This window comes from Leptosomus discolor, chromosome 7 (assembly GCF_034619465.1).
Source record: "Leptosomus discolor isolate bLepDis1 chromosome 7, bLepDis1.hap2, whole genome shotgun sequence".
Classification (NCBI taxonomy): Eukaryota; Metazoa; Chordata; class Aves; order Leptosomiformes; family Leptosomidae; genus Leptosomus; species Leptosomus discolor.
Window position 1 is genome coordinate 61497108 of NC_141397.1, and position 16740 is coordinate 61513847.

Below are 16740 nucleotides of genomic sequence, written 5' to 3' on the forward strand. Positions count from 1 at the left end.
GGTTAGAGGCAGGACAGTAGTGTTCTGTTTAACGCTGGTGTCTTGTTTTGCAGCAAGACTCCAACAGCCGATACAGCGCGCTGAGTGTGCAACACCAGATGCTGAAGGTAGGTACCTGAGGTAGCAGAATACCAGTGTCCTGTGTAGGCAGATGCGGCCTCACCAGCTTCTGGTAGCTCACTCCAGAAATGTCTGTACATCGATGGGGCCTTCCTCTTACCACGGTACTGCTAAAAGATGATTTACTGCAGGTTTTCCTAGTCAGGCTTTCCAGTGGGTAATTTAATCTTTTCAAGTGCAGTTACTTGTATGAAATGCTGACTTCTTACGTAGTTTGGCCTGTAAAGGTTTTCTTCGACACAATCAGCAGCTCTCAACGGGACAGTGCAGTTGCAGGGTGAGGTGACGTAGCCCTAGAACAGGAGACTGCTCATCAGAGATCATTTTGTGTTTGGAAGGAGCTGCGATATGCATGCTTTGAATAATAAGCTGCTTGTTATGAATGCTTCCTGTTCATCTGGACTTACTTAACAATTCGCCAAAGACAATATTAGCCAGATAGGCAGATACAGAACTGTTCCAGTGTCCCAACTTGATATTTGCAGAGTCAACATGAAGAACTAAAGAAACAGCACGCTGACCTTGAGGAAGATCACCGAAAACAAGGAGAAGAGTTTAGCAGAACATTCAGTGATCACAAGGAGCGATACTTACAGCTGCAGCAGGAAAAAGAGCAGGAGATCTCTAAGCTGAAGGGTATATGTAACCTGGGTCTGTAACCTGCCTGTGTTAGAATGTGTATTTGTTGCTGTGTTTTGGGGGATGTGAGGCAGAAAGGCGTTTTCTCTGTTCTCACTAACAGGTCATTCATGCATCTCAGGCCTCCTGATAAGTTACATTTTATTGATGATTTTCTGTGGCCTCTTTCTGAAATCTGTTCATCTGTGTGCTTCCTGTTTCTATCTAGGTTAGACAAACAGCAAGAAACACAGCACTTAAAAGCCTGTCAAGTGGTTCAGCCAGTCTTTCATTTTTAGTTCTGAGGCTTCTATAAACCTGGAAAAATAGGTTTGCCTCTTTACTCCCTTTTTGTAATTGAAAGGCAATCTAAGAATGTTTGCCACTTGTATCGTAGATTTAATTGTGCCTCTTTATGAAATTACTTTAGATACATCTTAGACCACATTTTCTCTCTATATCAGCTTCTCTGAAACATGTACCTGTACACTTGGATGATGAAGTATTCAATTTTTTTATTCTCAGCATCCAGTTTCCTATTAAAGAGGTTCTTTGCAGTTTGCAGACCCCTTTAATCACACAACTGCACAGAACAAAAGGACGGGGCTCTCCCCATCGAGGGCCTTCAGCCACTTTCGGACGCGTGTCGTAACCCATGAGTTACTTGTGGAGCCGTCTGCAGCTTTGCCTGCGCAGCACTTTGCGGGCAGAGGCTGGGTTTGTTAGTTCTGCCTTGGCACCGCACCGGTGAAGTCCCACAGCTAGCTCTGCGACGGGGCTGGATCGCCGCCTGGCAGCTTGGAGCGTGGGACGAGCTTGCCTGTGCCTGCTTGCGATATTCCACATCGACGTGATGTAAGAAGCTGGAAGAGAAGGCCCTCTCCCTGGTCCCAGAAGTGTTTTAAGTGTACTGGCCATCTGGGCGCCTCTTCCAAAAGAACAGCTTGGCCCTACAACATAAAATTCTCACTCGCCAGATGCGCTGTAGGGGAAGAGAGGAGGGCGGCTTCCGCTCTGCCTTTTAAAGATTCGGATTATCATCATGAATTTTGCCGTCCGCAGTCCCCAGCGTGACCAGTGATGCATAATTCCAATTGCGTACTGGGTGCACTCAATGTAAAATTTAACCAAATTTTACCATTTTCTGCTTGAAAACGTAAAGCTTTTTGTAGGGCTGAGGAGAGGTGTAACATAAACAAACCATACAATTACTCCAGTCCATTTATACTGTAGGAATTGTGTAGGATTTTATGTAGTTTGCATTGACAGTCTTAATTTTGGTGCTTCGTCTAGTATTATAAATCTGACAGGGTTTACATTCTGTATGTCATTTCTTTTGAACAGAATCCCTGTATAACTTACGGGAGGAGAACAGACAGTTGAGAAAAGCTCACCAAGACATTCACACCCAGCTACAAGATGTCAAGGTAGGCTTTGCTTTGAGAGGAACTTTCCAAGACCATTAGGCAAAAAGAAAAATTTTCCCAAGTTTTAGCAAGCCAGAAATGAGCTGTGCTGAAGACTTGTGGTTTCTGTTGTTTGGCAAAAAGGAGAGGAATATGGCTGAACTGGATTTCTTGGTTTTTGCCACCTGCGCTTTAGGTATGTGCTCACTTAAAACAAGAGACATATTTAGTATTGGAATTGGAAAATTGATTTTGCAAGTTAAGAATTGTGTTTTGGCAAACTAAGCTTGCTAAATTAATGTTTTCCAGCTTTTTTTTTTTTTTTAAAATTTTTTTTAAAAAAAAAAAAACGTTCATGGACATCTACTCCAACTTTTAACTTTGAGTTACGCAAATCCTGGCCTCCAAATTTTCTTTCCTGGCGTGCTTGCTTTCTGTGTCTGTTTAATATGCATTCTGTGTTAAATAAATAAATGCTGTCATTCCAACTCGGGATTTTTCTTTTTGAAATAAATTGAATTGTCCTCCTAGTTCAAAACCCCCCAGGCTACCTCATTTACATTTAGAATGAACTTTGTGTGAAACGTGTAACGTTCTTCTTTTTGTGTAGCAACAGCATAAGAACTTACTCTCCCAACACAACCAGCTTGTAGTGACACTGGAAGACCACAAGAGTGCGCTAGCTGCTGCACAGGTCAGCAAGGAAAGCAGCTTCCGCTAGCTCTAACCTTCCCAAAACTCGTCTCTCCCAGTGCAGCGGACTGTAACGTTGTGCATGGGGCCTTTCGCATGGGGGATTTGCCGCTGGCACCGCGCTGCTCACCGCAGGGAAATGCATGAGTGAAAGGGTTGCTCTGAAGAAGAAGCTGCCACAAATCATAGGGCTGTGGGAAAATCAAAAGCTGTATTACAGGCCCGAGAATGCATGTGTTGCTGCTAAGAAGAGTATCTCTGCTGCCATGAGAGCTGTCGAATACCTTTCTTTCTCTGTCTTCTCTGGTAGAACTGACGTTAGTTTAACATCCCGCGCTCTGACGTTCACATGTATCGCTTATAAAGACCTGGGTGCAGGTATACTGTAAAGTCTCTTTTTCTGCGTGACTGGAAGGTTTAGAAGGCTACATACATCAGTGCAACAGAGGTAGAGGATGTGTGGAAGCATGTAAGCTCCAGGTGGAACTCAGGCGAGTTAAAAAGAAGCAGCAGCATTACCTTTCTTAAATGTCATTTTCAGCTGAGCTATCTGGGAAGCACAAACTTTGCCAGACTATTGGAGAGTCAGTCAGCTGTGCCAGTACAAGCTGTGTGGGCCACAGGGAGTCTGAAAGGAGGAGCGATGCTGGAGCAGAGGAGTATTATTGGTGAAAGATCAGAGGGAGAGGCAATGAGGCAGTGTGAAGTTTATTCCTGACTAATTTTTTTCATTTCAGTATTTTCACGGTCCACAAAATCATTAGCGGCAATAAAAGCATTGGATCTTTTTTTTTTTCCTGGTTCTGCTTGTTGTGCATGTCAATATGTGTAGATACTCAAAAGATAGGGAACGACCAGGGAAGTCCTTCATATGAAGAATCCGAGTTCCCAAACTGCAATATGCTGGCAGTTAATTTATGCTCTTCTGCCACTGGCCATGTCAGCTCCTTGATACGTGTTTGCTGACATCTGAAACGCCACCAGGGCGGACGCAGGGGTCTGATTTAAGGTCCACCAAATCCAAAGGGAAGCTCCATATACTTCTCCTGGCTTTGAGGCAGTTCTTTAATTAGAAAACCCGTGTCACACAAAGCCTTTCTATCTGCAAGCAGAATGTGGCGTTCATGGTATGGAGAACCTTTCCTTCGAGAGAAGGGTCTTGCACATCCTTTCAGAACAGAGGGTATTTACTACAGTTGCACAGTTTCTCCTGCAAACCAGCTACAGGAAGTTCACAAGGGATTATTGCTTAGAAACCCAGCTTGATAAGTGACCCCTCGATTTCTATGTGTATTCTAGACATTAAATATCAGTAATCAATATCGCACTAATGAATCTGTGACCTGAATCTTTAAGGCATTGTAATTTTTGTACTTTTCCGTAGCTCAAACGGCCAGACAGATTCATTATATATTTTTGTAAACCCTGTCTTTCTGCCAGCATTAATACCATTTTGAGCTGTGGCCTTGAATCACAATGTTCAGCTTAGTGGCTCGTGCAGCGGAGCAGAGTACTTGAATTCTGCTCTGGACGTGCACTGTTTAAATATCCTGGTGTATTCGTCTCTCTGCGTGGTCAGTGGGGAGGGGGGGGAGGGCGAATCAACACCTGCATATTAGTCTTAAGAAAATACTATTCTTTCCTTTAAAACTTCTTACTGGACTCTCCAGCAGTTAATCAGGGAGCAGAAGTGTCCCCCTGGAAAGCCAAGAGTAATTACTGTGCGTTCTGCTTTGCTTTTAGGCCCGTCTGTTTTAATGGATGCCATAGGCTTTTGAAGAGGCTTCGAGGTGCGTCTGGCTTCGGAGCTGTTACGCATTGCATCATGTCAATCTGTAGCACTGTGGATATTGTTTTGTATGAGGATTATGCATTGGGCAGCAATGCATCATGCCTGTCTGCTGTACTATTGATTGCTATGATACCACATAACGCACACAGTGACATGCGCAGTCACCGAGTGGAAGCTGTAGCCAGCTTTTAACCTGAATTTTAAAAATTAAATGCATTTCTGACTTCAAAATGGGGAGTAAAAATACCCACCGCCTCCACTGGAGCAACAGAGAAACCCTCTTGTGGGGCACCATCTTTCGTATAGTAAGCTTTCATAAATCCTGGCCATCCCAGAGATTTTACTTTACAAAATAATCTCTTTTTATATGTCTGCCCTATAGACAGGGACTGGTGTATCAACCAGTCTGGAAGCTTATACTGGACTTTAAAGCTTTTTGAAAGTATCCTCGTCTTGTACAAAGTTAAACAGCAAATCAAATTACCACGTTTAACTGTTGCATTTCAGGAAGACTTTAGAAATTTACTTTTTCTCTCTTTTTCTTTTCTTTTTTTTTTTTTTCCTTGCTCTTCACCAGCCATGTACTGTGACTTTCTTTGTCTCAGTTCTGTATGTTCGCTGTTGTCTTATGTAACACCTGTCTAAATGTTGAGGATTTGGCATTTTCATGACTTGTATGTATATTTTAAAATTACTGTTTCTAAGAGAACTGCGCTTCTTTCTGCGAGTAAAAGAGAAGTTGAGGTGCTCTTGATTTCCCTCGCTTTAGTCTGCCAGGAAAACTGCATCATCCCCTCTTGACAATTTTCCTGCTTGGCATGAATAAAACAAACCTTTGTCTTTGTCCCACAGAGATTTTCTTCTACTGTACTTCGTATGCATGTGCACTGTGCCTGGAAAGATCGTGATAAATCAAGTGTTATCTGGTGTGGGGAAACAACCAATTTTAAAAGCTCCCATCCCTTCTCCTCCCTGGTGTTTGCTCTAATGTGAATACCGAGTCTTTCTACCACGTGTCTTGCCAGCAAGTTTACTCCGAGGTGTCTGCGTTTTGTTAAGAAATGGATTGGGACGCGCTCTAATTCACGTGTTGACTTTAGTCCCAGGTGGAGGAATACAGGCAGCTGAAGGACACGCTCAACAAGATGCCAAGTTTCCGACAGCCGGAGAAGTTGGAACGACCCGACGAGCAACCCGAGGGGCGAGCAGCATCTCCCCGCAGTGACCTCCCAGTGCCCCACGAAGCTGTGGCTGAAGAGCATAAGGAGGTATGAAGTAGTGCCTGGCGACGGTCGCTGCAGGAAAAGGTTCTTACTCAGCAAAAGGCTGGCTGGGCGCTTGACTCCCGTTGGAGGCGTGTGTTGAATGGGACACGTTTGTCAGTTCTTGAGTCAAGGAGCAAGGAACAGTTTCATCTTGCTGAGTAGTAGGAAAATATATTCATTATAACCTTTTCTCACGTGACTGTAAGTGCTCTTAAAACTAGTTTATGTAGGCTGTTTTAAGAAGTTGCTAAAAACGTTAATTCTTTTGATTAATAAGCGGTTTCTAAAATTTTAGGTATCTCATGTCTCACAGAAAAGCTCTAACAAGTTCTGAAGAAATTGCCTTTCCACATGCTTTATCAGCGGCACACTTAAGTCAGTATATTTAAAACTGGCACGCTATCCCATGTTCAAAAGGAAAGCAAAGCAAAGTTGCGGGTAAAGTCTGGACGTGACAATATCAGTTGTGGTTTTGTTTTACAAGAGTTCTTGGCCGGCGGAACCTACAGGAAATAAAAATACGGAGCTTCCTGTGTAAATAGAGAATTGTGATAGTTTTGTTCCACTTCAGCTAGAACGAGGCTTAACCTACTTCATGAGGCAATGGTACGACACCTTGCGGAGCCAAGAATCGGGTCTTGGTCCGGTTTGGCAGGAGGGGTAGGTTGTTCCGAAGCAGGCGTTTGGCTCTCCTGACGACAGCTTCGCTACTGCAGGCTGGAATAAAGGCATTGGTGTCTGGTCCTTGGCTCTCTTGAAAATACAAAATCCCGAATATCTTGTCCACACACGCTCTTGTACGTGTTTTGCAGAATGAGAAGCCAAAAGAGAGAGAAGAAATAGATACCCAGGAGAAAGAAGACAGAGCTGAGCCTTTTCACCTGCAAAGAAGGGCTAATGAGGGCCAGCATGCCAAAGAACTAAATATTCAGGAGCAACAAGAGGCTGGAGAGGATGATGAGCAACGTGTGGATCAAGTTGAAGAGGAGCGCAAGAAAGAACTTGAAGAGGAAGAAATGGAGCAGGCAGGTCAGCCTGAGCACTTAGAGGAGGAACAGGATCAAGTACCAGAAGAGCATGAGTGGAAAAAACAGGAACAGAAGGAAGAAGAAACCAACATGTTGGGTGATCATCTTCATTCAGAGGTAAGGAGCTCTGCTCTTTTCTACCAATCGATTAATCTGCTGTTCCAGTGGAGGCATCTCTTGTTGTTCGCCCCGTATTGTGCTCGCCTGTTTCTGAGTAAAATCAGTGTCATGTTGATAGAAAATTTGGGATTCAAAGCACTCGGATGCATAGGATTCAGGTTCAGCTTCAGCGCACACCTGCTGCAGTGCTTGCCAAGTGCAGCTTAATGAACGTTAATTCTGCTGAGAAAAAGCAACAGATGGGGGAAAAAAGAGCAGTCGGGTTGAATCCCATCTACTTTAAATTTGAGTTCCGTGGTAGCTGGTGGGAAGAAGATAGAATGAGACTTATCTTCAGCGCTTTGAGGGAGAGCTGCCCTGCCTTCCTAATTTGATGCATCTCAGCAAATTGCAGTGTGTTTCCTTGTCAGATATACCGACCTTCGGTAAACACATTTCCATCTATCTTGCTGTCGTTTGACAGGAAATTTTAACTGGAAGCTGAACATGACTAAAATAGCCAGTGGAAATCAGTGCCCAGCAATGGCAAGTCCTGCTCTGTGCAGCTGTAAATAAAACTAGTAAATCCTGGATTTACACTCTAGATCCGAGTGGAAAATACGCCTTACTGATCTCATCTGAGGCTTTGTAAAGCCTTAGCCTCCGAGCAGATTCACTGTCCAACTCCAGTGGGACGAGAAGCCGTTATTGGAGAGATGCGGTGGGTTTGAGCGGCAGCAACAGGTTAATCTGTGAAACTGGAGTTAGGTTACGTTATTGCTGACTGAAACTTGGGCAGTGTCTCACTTAAGGCTCAAAGCAACCCTTACTGAAATTACCAGGTAAATCAATGGAAGCGTGTTTGCTGTCTTAACTCAGCCATCAAGACTTCCTTTTACTGGCAATATGTTGGAGGAGGGGTTATTATTATTACTGACGTGTAAAAAAAGCATGGCTTCCCCAGGAGGGGTTATTATTATTACTGACGTGTAAAAAAAGCATGGCTTCCCCAGCACGTTATCTCCTCTTCCTTCCCCCCATCCTCCACAAACACCCCAACGCTTCCAGTGTGCGTTAAAAAAAATAATTGAAACTTTTAGCAGAGAGAAGAAAACTTAAAATAACTTTGCTTTCATTCTGCCCGTTGCGTGTAGCACCTGCATCGTTTTCCCTCTCGTCACAGGTTTCTGCGTGCTTGTTCCTGAGCGTGGGAGTGACGGTTAATCGATCCCTAACACGTTTCTTTGACAGATAACATCCACGAAAGCTGTAACAAAAAGACATAAGCCAGCTTACGAAGAACAACTAGAGCAGCAACATCTTGCAGCCCAAAGAGCAGAGGAAGCCAGCCAGCTCCGAGAGCATCAGGAGTCACTGCACCAGCAAAGGCTGCGAGGACAGCTATTGCGGCAGCAGCAGCTTCACGAGAAAGAGCTTCAGCTGCAGAAACAGGCAGAGCAAGGAGAAAAACTCTATAAAAACCGGCTAAGGTTAAATTCTTTTACATGAGTGTGTCGTGCTCTGTGCTCTAGGTTTTATGGCTTCCACCACACCACCTTTGAAAAGAAGGTGGTTTAGTGCTCTAAACCGAGACTGCCCAGAAACTAAATTCAGTGAGCCTCATCTTCTTTCCAAGGATAAATCTGATTGTTCTTTTAAGGGGTTTTTCCTTCTTTTTTTTTTTTTTTCTCCCTTTTACTGTGGAAGCCTCTGAAGTCTGGAGTAATGGGGGCATCTCGCCATGCCCGTGCATGGGAGAGGTTAGGGGCTTCTGCCATACAATGCCCCTTGTCTTTCAGTTAGTGATTACTTTCTGCTAAGCAGCGATTACGATCTTGTAGTGCTGAGGAGCTCCAGTATCAGAGGTGCCTCAAGTACCTAAGCTAAAGTTCCTCTTACGTGTCAGATGCTGCTTTTAAGTAATTCCATGAGGACTTTCTGGACAAGAGTGACTAGTATTACTCACATTGTACAGAGAAAAACGTGATTTCGGGAGAAACCAACACCCTTTTAGTGTCATAAAGTGATTGTGAATGCAGTTATGTTCATGAAATTGTAACTTCTACATGCCTCTTACCCTCTCTTGTCATATTTCCTTACGCTTCTGCTTGGTTTAAAATTGTTTGTGACAATTGTTTGTCTTTTGGTACCTTAAGCCCATTGCATTTTCTTTGCTAAAACATTGAAATATTATTAAGTTGACCTATGTCCTAAAAGGATTTTGGTATGAGAGAGCCTTTCATAAAGTGATAGTCAAAATATTCAGTCCTGCAAGAACACCACCACAACTAAACCCCTCTCAAGATGGAAGCTAAAACTGCTTTTTCAACAAAGTAACGGATCCGTGTCGTCTGTCTTTTAAGACCCTTTATCTGAGAGGTTCCTTCCTTCCAGTTCATAGTATTTGTGCTTTGATTATAGAATATACGAGCTTAGGACTTCTGAAAGTAAAAGGTGGATCCCACTGAGATACAGAGAAATACAAGCACAGAAGTTAGTATGGTAGGACAACAAAGTCTTTGTTCTATAAAGGATATCTTCTTTCAGGAAAGGTGGTGTGAAGAGATACTAGGTAATAGCAAGCTAAACTGGAACCCAGTCTGGCAGGAGCTGGGAGAGGCAGAGACGCAGTAGGGTGGTTCGTTGGTTAAAGCAAAACTACACTTTTTTTTTTTGAAACTGAACTGATGTCTTTGCATTTAATTTTTCTCAGCCAACAGGCTCGTTATGACAACATGGACCATGATATCGTACAAGGGGAAGAAGAGCAAGGTATTCAGGAAGAGGAAGGAGGTAAGATAAAATGTACGTGCTTGCCACGTTCACAAGTTCCCTGTGTACTGCCTTCTGTGCAAGATTTTAATATTAATTTCATATCCAGTTTGGATTCAAGTGAAATATAAACTCACAATTTAAAACCAGAAGCTCCCATAGTACTGGCTGAACTGAGTGAGGGAAATACAGGAATTACTAGAGATCATATCCACATTCCTGAAGGGAAAAAATGTCCTTTAGACTGAGGTACTAGGACAGAGCTTTGTGGATCTCGGTAACATTCCCAGCTCTGGCTGTGATTTTGTTTGATCTCTGCAAATGACATAATCCTTCAGTGTCAGTTTTCTCCTAGCAGTAAAACAATTTTGTTAGCGTTACATGTTGAGGTAAGCTCTTTAGAGAAAGGCTGCCTACTTCTAAGAGCACCTATGGAAGCTAGTATATAGGAGACTTAACTAGCTAAGTTAAGGCTAACTAGCAACTGCTGTAATACAATAATAACATCAAAAATTTGTCAGCTTATGAACGTGACAACCAGCACCAGGATGAAGGTGAAGATGATGATCAAAATAATGCAAATGAACAGCAAGGACCAGAACATCGAGTAGAAAACCAGCAGGCTGATGAATCAGTGAGTATGAATTAAGATGCTGTGGACTGCGATCGTTACTGAAGGGAAAACCCAGAAGTCTCTCTCAGCTAACGCAATTGCGTGTTACAGAAATAAGATGAACCAGAGGGCTGCTAGGAAGACAAGTTTGACGGTTTAAAACCACGTCTAAGATCTATTTTAAAGTTGTCCTTACTGATTTGGGAAGGAGTCAAAAAAAAAAAAGGCTTCCTTGTTGGAAGCAAGTTGCTTTTCTACAATCCTTTGATCTGTGCTTTAGGTGGAATAAAGGATTTGGACTTAGCTGGGACTTGAACAGGTAAACTTGGATTCAAAAACCCGACAGGAGTAACTCCTCGGTGGTCGGTCACAAAGAGCAGTGACGGTATTTTTCACGCTGTCATTAGTTAAGAGGGTGAGAGCCAACTCAGTCACCACTGAAACCAGCTGGAGTCAGTACAGAAGAAGTGTGAGACCCTGAAAGAGGACGTACCTCAGCACTGAGCACAGCCACGGTATCGATTGCGCAGAGATCTGGATGCAGGAGATTCAGGCCTGTGCCTTCCCCCAAAGTTCCATCTTGGTGGTGTGGAACATCAAGCATATCATCTTTACTTCCTTCCCCCTCAGCAAATTAAGTTGTATAGCAAATATTTCTAAAGGATCTTTAACTTGTCAGCTATAAAGGTATCAGAAATGCTTTTACTGAATGATAAGCAGAAGGAAAACGCACATTTTCTGAATGGCAACGTATGGTGAAAAGTGAGTGGTGTGTTGTTTTATTGGACATAGACAAGGTCAGTGTTGCAGGACAGGCTGGTACTGAAAGCTCACATCAGCTCTTTTGAGCATTTAAACACTTCCCTCTCTCTTCACTTGGTGTTATCAGGCCCTGCCGGTTGTCAGAGAGTCCGTACGCCAACGGAGCTTGTGTGAGACAAGTCATTCGATTTGGCCTGGGGCTCAGCAGACAGACACCCATAGTGCAGTTCTGCCTGTGGGCGGTGCTGAAGTGCTTTTTCTTCCAGGAACGGGCACTTCTGTGTTGGGTAGGGTTTCATCTAGTGGCCCCTGATGCCCGTAGAGAGATTCCAGCTGGTTTCGGTGGGTGTGGAGTTGGCTCTCCATAGCTCGTGCTAGGGTAGCTTTCAAGGGAAATGGAATTTGACTGTGAGATACAAATACTTATTTAACGTTCACTTCTGAAAATTACAGAAGGCAGCCATGGAAGATGTGAATCCTGCTGATGACCCCAACAATCAGGGAGAAGATGAATTTGAGGAAGCTGAGCAAGAGAGAGAAGAAAATCTACCAGATGAAAACGAAAAGCACAAGCAAAGCAGTCAGAAACAAGGACCTCCAGGAATGGAAGAGCACCTAGTGGTCAGTAAAGGGAAAGGAAGCATCTCTAGACCCTCTTTAAGGACAGTGTAGCACAGCTTGGTGAGAGAACGCTGAACTTTGTTGGCAAAGATCTCTTTGAAGCCGTGTGGGATGACACGTGCAGGTGGAGGCGGGGAGTTACTCCTGGTGGCACGCTGGTGTGGCTTTCATCGCTGGCTCCACTCAGCGAGGCTCTGCAGCCTCATAGTTCAGGGCCCCTTCACACAAGCCCCTGCAAGAGCACCCGTTCATACCATCTCCGTGTCCTTGCACAGATCCCTTCCGTGCTGCTCCCCGGCCGCCAGCGCTCGGGCAGCTGTCGGTGGCGGTGTCGCTTCCCTTCTGTGGCCCTTCCAGTGAACGCTGCGCGTCTCAACCGCCCTTAAACTGTAAACTCCTCTAGGCAGAGATAATCGGTATTTTTATGGCATTGGGCTTTAGTGATGTGACTATTTCATCGTCTTCCTGCTTAGTATGGAAAGCCTTGCTTTACTCTGTTCAGTGATTTTTATTACAATCATTCTGCTGCCTGTTTTTGAATTTAGGGCGGTTCTAAATCACACAGCCGGGCTGTCATTAACGCTAACAAACGCACCAGGACTTCTCGTGCTATTCTTGTTACTTTAGCTTTACATAAAGTTCTAGTTCTGGAACACAAGAAGCTTTAACCTTCAGTCCTCTCAAGTTACTAGGCATGCGCACAGCACCGAAGCTTTGTACGATCTTTCTGCAGATGGCAGGGAATCCTGACCAGCAGGAAGATAACGTGGATGAACAGTACCAGGAAGAGGGAGAAGAGGAGGTAAGAAAACAGACCTAAGGCATATGTGGACTCAGGTAGCATATAGCACACCGCCGTTAACATTCAGCGTTGGGGTGTTCTATAACTGCAAGATGAACCCAAATCGCTTTGGCTGTGAAACCCGGGAAGTCTCTGCCGTTACTCTGCTGTCCACTTCTGGGCATGTTTAGCGTTGCTCATGCTTATGTGCTGCAATCCATTAGTCTTCCGTGCAAACTGGTATTAATTGTGCAATAATTGAAAAGATGGAGCCGTTCACAACGCAAGGAAAAATTCCTGCAGACCTCAAGCCCTCTGAAAGTCACGGAAAACCTCATGAACTTTGCATCTCTCATTAGGCAAGGCTGCTTCCTTGGCCAGTTCCTTACTCTTTAGCTCTGACTTTTGATTTATCCCTGCTCCTCCTGAGCAATCCCAGTTATGTGAGCCCCTACTATTGGTGGAGTCAAACAGTCAGGAGGCGGTTGGCACGTTGCTTTGAACTCGAGGAGAAAAGGAGGGGAAGGGACTTTTTCATCCGTATGGCGAAGGGCGTGCTCGTTATGCATGGACCAGCATGGCTGCCCTGCAGTTCTTCAATACCTACCTAATCATTTGCTTTTTTATGCCTCATACTTAACGGTTTACAAAAAGCAATAGAATTGGCGACTAGTTGCTCCCCTACGGAGAACACACTTTGTCTAGATTAGCTGGTATGCACTTGGAATTCACCAGTTCAAAATACAGTTACTTAAATCAAACCAGGTCATCAGGAACTGGGAATTGTTGGCCTTTGGCAACTACTTTCTGGCTTACGGGAAGTGATTTAATACATGTCTCATAAAGGACTGTCACCGCGGTGCTTGCTGGAAATCCCAAAGAGGGAGCAGTGATTGAATGAGCAATCAAGAAAGAGTTAAGATGCTGTAATCAGGAATAGTTTCTTTAGTAGCTTGACTCGAATATTACACAACTGCTGTTGTTCAGATCTTTCCCATGTATCCCTCAAAGGGATCCGGGATTGATGGCTGCCCTTCTTCTGGCAGCAATGCCGAACCCTAAAACTTGTTCTCAAGCAGCTTTGCCTCCTGTTGGAAGCAACTGCCAAATCCACTCCTGCTGCTGCTGGTGGTGAGGGGGCTGTTGCTGTTCGGGAGAATGTGGCAGCAGCTGCTCGAGGGAGGGAGTCCGGCCGAAAGCGGCGCCCTCATCCTGGCTCTTCGGGGTAGGCGGCAGCGCTGAGCGGCGAGTGCTTCCCAGCCAGGAGAAACAGCTTTTGTCCGTGGGGAGAGGTGTACGGCCTCACCCTACCCGGCTTGCAGGCCGCCCGGTGGAGCAGATACGTGTGACAGCGTTCTCCAAAAGCGATCGAGCTTCCTTCGAAACACGCGCCTCTTCCTAATTTGCGCCTACCCGTAACGGGCCGTGGAAGTGAGGGGGAGCGCGGGCGGGAAGCCAGGAAGGGATTAGATGGGGATCTGAACACCTGGAAAACAGATTCAGGGTGGCCTGTGCTCTCCAAGGCTAGAGTTGGAAGAGAGGGTTCTTTGCTCCCAGTCCCCCCGTGCTCTTTTGTGGTTCTCCCAGGAGCAGCTGGCAGAAGGGTCGCTAAACTGCTGGGAAAACAGGGACAACGTTACCGTGAAATACTCCTGTTGTGTATCGGAACCGAAACAGTTCTAGGAGTCCACGGTGGGGTGGGAGCGTCAGTCGTGACTCTCTGCTGCGTCACGACACTCTCCCTGTGATGGACAAGGAGAAAATAATATATAGGGGAAGTTAAATCGTGGAGTGGAAATCTCAGTGTGCTAGCTGGGGATGAGAGGGTCTGCACGCTGTAGCTGGAAGTTAAATCTGCTCTCAGGGGCAGGGAGTTTCCTGATTGTTGGGGGGTGGGTGGGGGGTGTGTAGGGGCCTTCCTCCTTGAACCTCTCCCTGCCCTCTCCTCCCTTTCTTTTGAATCTTCATTCTGTAAAAGTGTAGCTGGGAAAACGTGTGCGTTTATGCCCCAGGCTACTTTTTCAAAGGAAATTAAACCGCAGAGAACACCTCTCTGCTTTGTAGATCCAGGAAGATTTGACTGAAGAGAAGAAACGAGAACTGGAACGCAATGCTGAGGAGCCATATGGTGAAAATGACGAAAACGTAAGTCCTGTGGAAGCCCCCAGACTCGGTGACGCGATTGATCGTGTCACAGTGACATTATATAATACGTGCTGTGGCTTGCTTTAGATTATAGCCCTTAAAATTCCATGCCGTCCCAACCTCCTTTTGCTCATCCTTCCACCCCCACATCCGTTCCTGCTGCTTTGGGGGCCTCTGAAATTCTTTTCCTGTTTCTGTCCATCAGCTCTGATGACTGTAGCTGACTTATTTTTCCTCTTCCTTTACTTCATCCATCTCACTGCCCTCAAATAAACTATAAGGAAACTGGCAGTTGCACCAACAATTGTTTGCTTTGGATTGTTTTGTTTGTTTGTTTGTTTGTTTTCCAATCAGGCAGATGAAAAGAATAATGGAGGGGCAGATCAAGAGCAAGAAGTGCAAGAAGAGAACAACCAGAAAGAAATTCATGAGGAAAATTACGAAGAGGAAGAGGAGGAGGAGGAGGAAGGCAGAGCTGTTGCAGCAAAAACTCATAGACGAGGGGAGATGTAGTCCTCTTCTTTTTTTGAAGCACACAAATTCCTTTTTTTTTTTAAAAAAAAAAAACAAAACAAAACAACTTTTTTAGGATATTTAATTTCCAGGAAAAGTTTGTGTTCTACACTTTTTACTTTTCTATTAGATGCTCTCCTATGTTTATATGACTACGGTGTTTTGATACTCTAGATTAGGATTTCTTTTCTATTAAAGCTGTACATAAACAGACATCATACAGGTTTAATTTTTTTTGTAATTCTGGGCGTGTTTTATAAAGGCCATTTCAGATTACGTTTTCACCTTGTCCAGGTCTGACACAGACGTTTGGTCTAATTCCAGATACCTTTGACATCTGAGGGAATATCTAGTGCCTAAACCCAGTCGACCTGAGTCGCGCCGACTCTCGTTGTCTTCCTTGACACAACTTTTATGCCTAATGGCTGGCCACGCCACCCCTCCACGGCAGGCGCCGCGGGGCTGGGAGAGGCCCAGGGCTGGTGTCCTTCGTTAGAATCTCCTGAGGTTCTTCAGATCCTCCAAGAGAAGCACACGCCTAGCTGTTGGCCGGACCAGGCCTTTGATAGGTGCAGAACAGTTATAAAATATGCAAGTTTTACAAGCCTTCAAAATACAGCCAGGGTAACGCAGCTGTTGATTGTGGCAGCTGTTTATATACGGTTAAATTATGCATTTATTTTAATGAGCATGCCTAGGTACTTCAATTACATGCACTACATAGCAGATAATGCAAATGGTGGTGTGCCGTGCTGAGCTGTGAGCTAGAAACCCGTTTAGACTGGAAGATCCGTGATGCCAAGTCACCGCACTACAGCTGTCACAGGAATGAAGACTTACTGAAGGAACAACTTTGTTGTCCTCGTTTAATAGATAAAGGATTTGACCTGAGAAATACAATTACATCACCTCCGTGACACGCTTTCCGGGGACTGCGGAGAGGGTTGAGGCATCTTCACTGAGCTGCCGTGATTGGTGCGAGATGCTGCACTAAGGCCTTCACCTTCTTATTTATTTTTAAGTCTATGCTGGAAGGATTTCTGTGTCCTCTAGTGTGAAAATCAGACTAGAGGCAAATCCCACGGACGTTTGGTTTTTTTTTTTTTGAACAGCAAGCGTCTCTGAGCACTGCATGCCGAAACGTGAGGGTGGGGGGGGACCGACCCAGTAACTGTGCCTTGGGAGGCGACTATGAACATAATCACAGTGCATGAATATACACCATATTTGTAGTGGTACAGACCCATGTTATTTAATATATGTTAAAAGGAGAAGGGGAATCTGGATTTCCTAGGCTGTGCCTCGTTGCTGGAGATGAGGCGCGGAGTAGCTCCCCGTGAAAGGGTGTGTTAATATATGAAAGGAGAGAGTTTGGGATTTTCCCCTTTTTAATAATGATGCCTAGCAATGGGTTTAGTGTAACTTCTTTTTATATGAATGTAACTTAATTCCTTTTTTTCTACTCTAACTCAATTACGTTATGTTTTATAGTTGGTTTCCGTTCTTTGCAGT

At 44.7% G+C, this 16740-nt stretch overlaps 1 protein-coding gene across 2 annotated transcripts in view; it reads left to right on the forward strand.

Annotated features, from left to right (window-relative positions):
• GOLIM4 (golgi integral membrane protein 4) overlaps positions 1-15228 on the forward strand; it is a 32252-nt gene extending 17024 nt beyond the window's left edge. Inside the window, exons 4-16 of one of the 2 annotated variants that reach the window (XM_009949462.2) lie at positions 54-107; positions 606-756; positions 2083-2165; positions 2755-2838; positions 5730-5897; positions 6707-7039; positions 8273-8511; positions 9735-9814; positions 10315-10427; positions 11622-11789; positions 12523-12591; positions 14635-14715; positions 15070-15228. In XM_009949462.2, coding sequence (XP_009947764.2) covers positions 54-107; positions 606-756; positions 2083-2165; positions 2755-2838; positions 5730-5897; positions 6707-7039; positions 8273-8511; positions 9735-9814; positions 10315-10427; positions 11622-11789; positions 12523-12591; positions 14635-14715; positions 15070-15228 — 1782 coding nt within the window. Of the gene's footprint in view, positions 1-53; positions 108-605; positions 757-2082; positions 2166-2754; positions 2839-5729; positions 5898-6706; positions 7040-8272; positions 8512-9734; positions 9815-10314; positions 10428-11614; positions 11790-12522; positions 12592-14634; positions 14716-15069 lie in introns of both variants that reach the window. The other variant, XM_086468263.1, reaches the window with a different exon arrangement.
• Positions 15229-16740: the final 1512 nt, after the last annotated feature.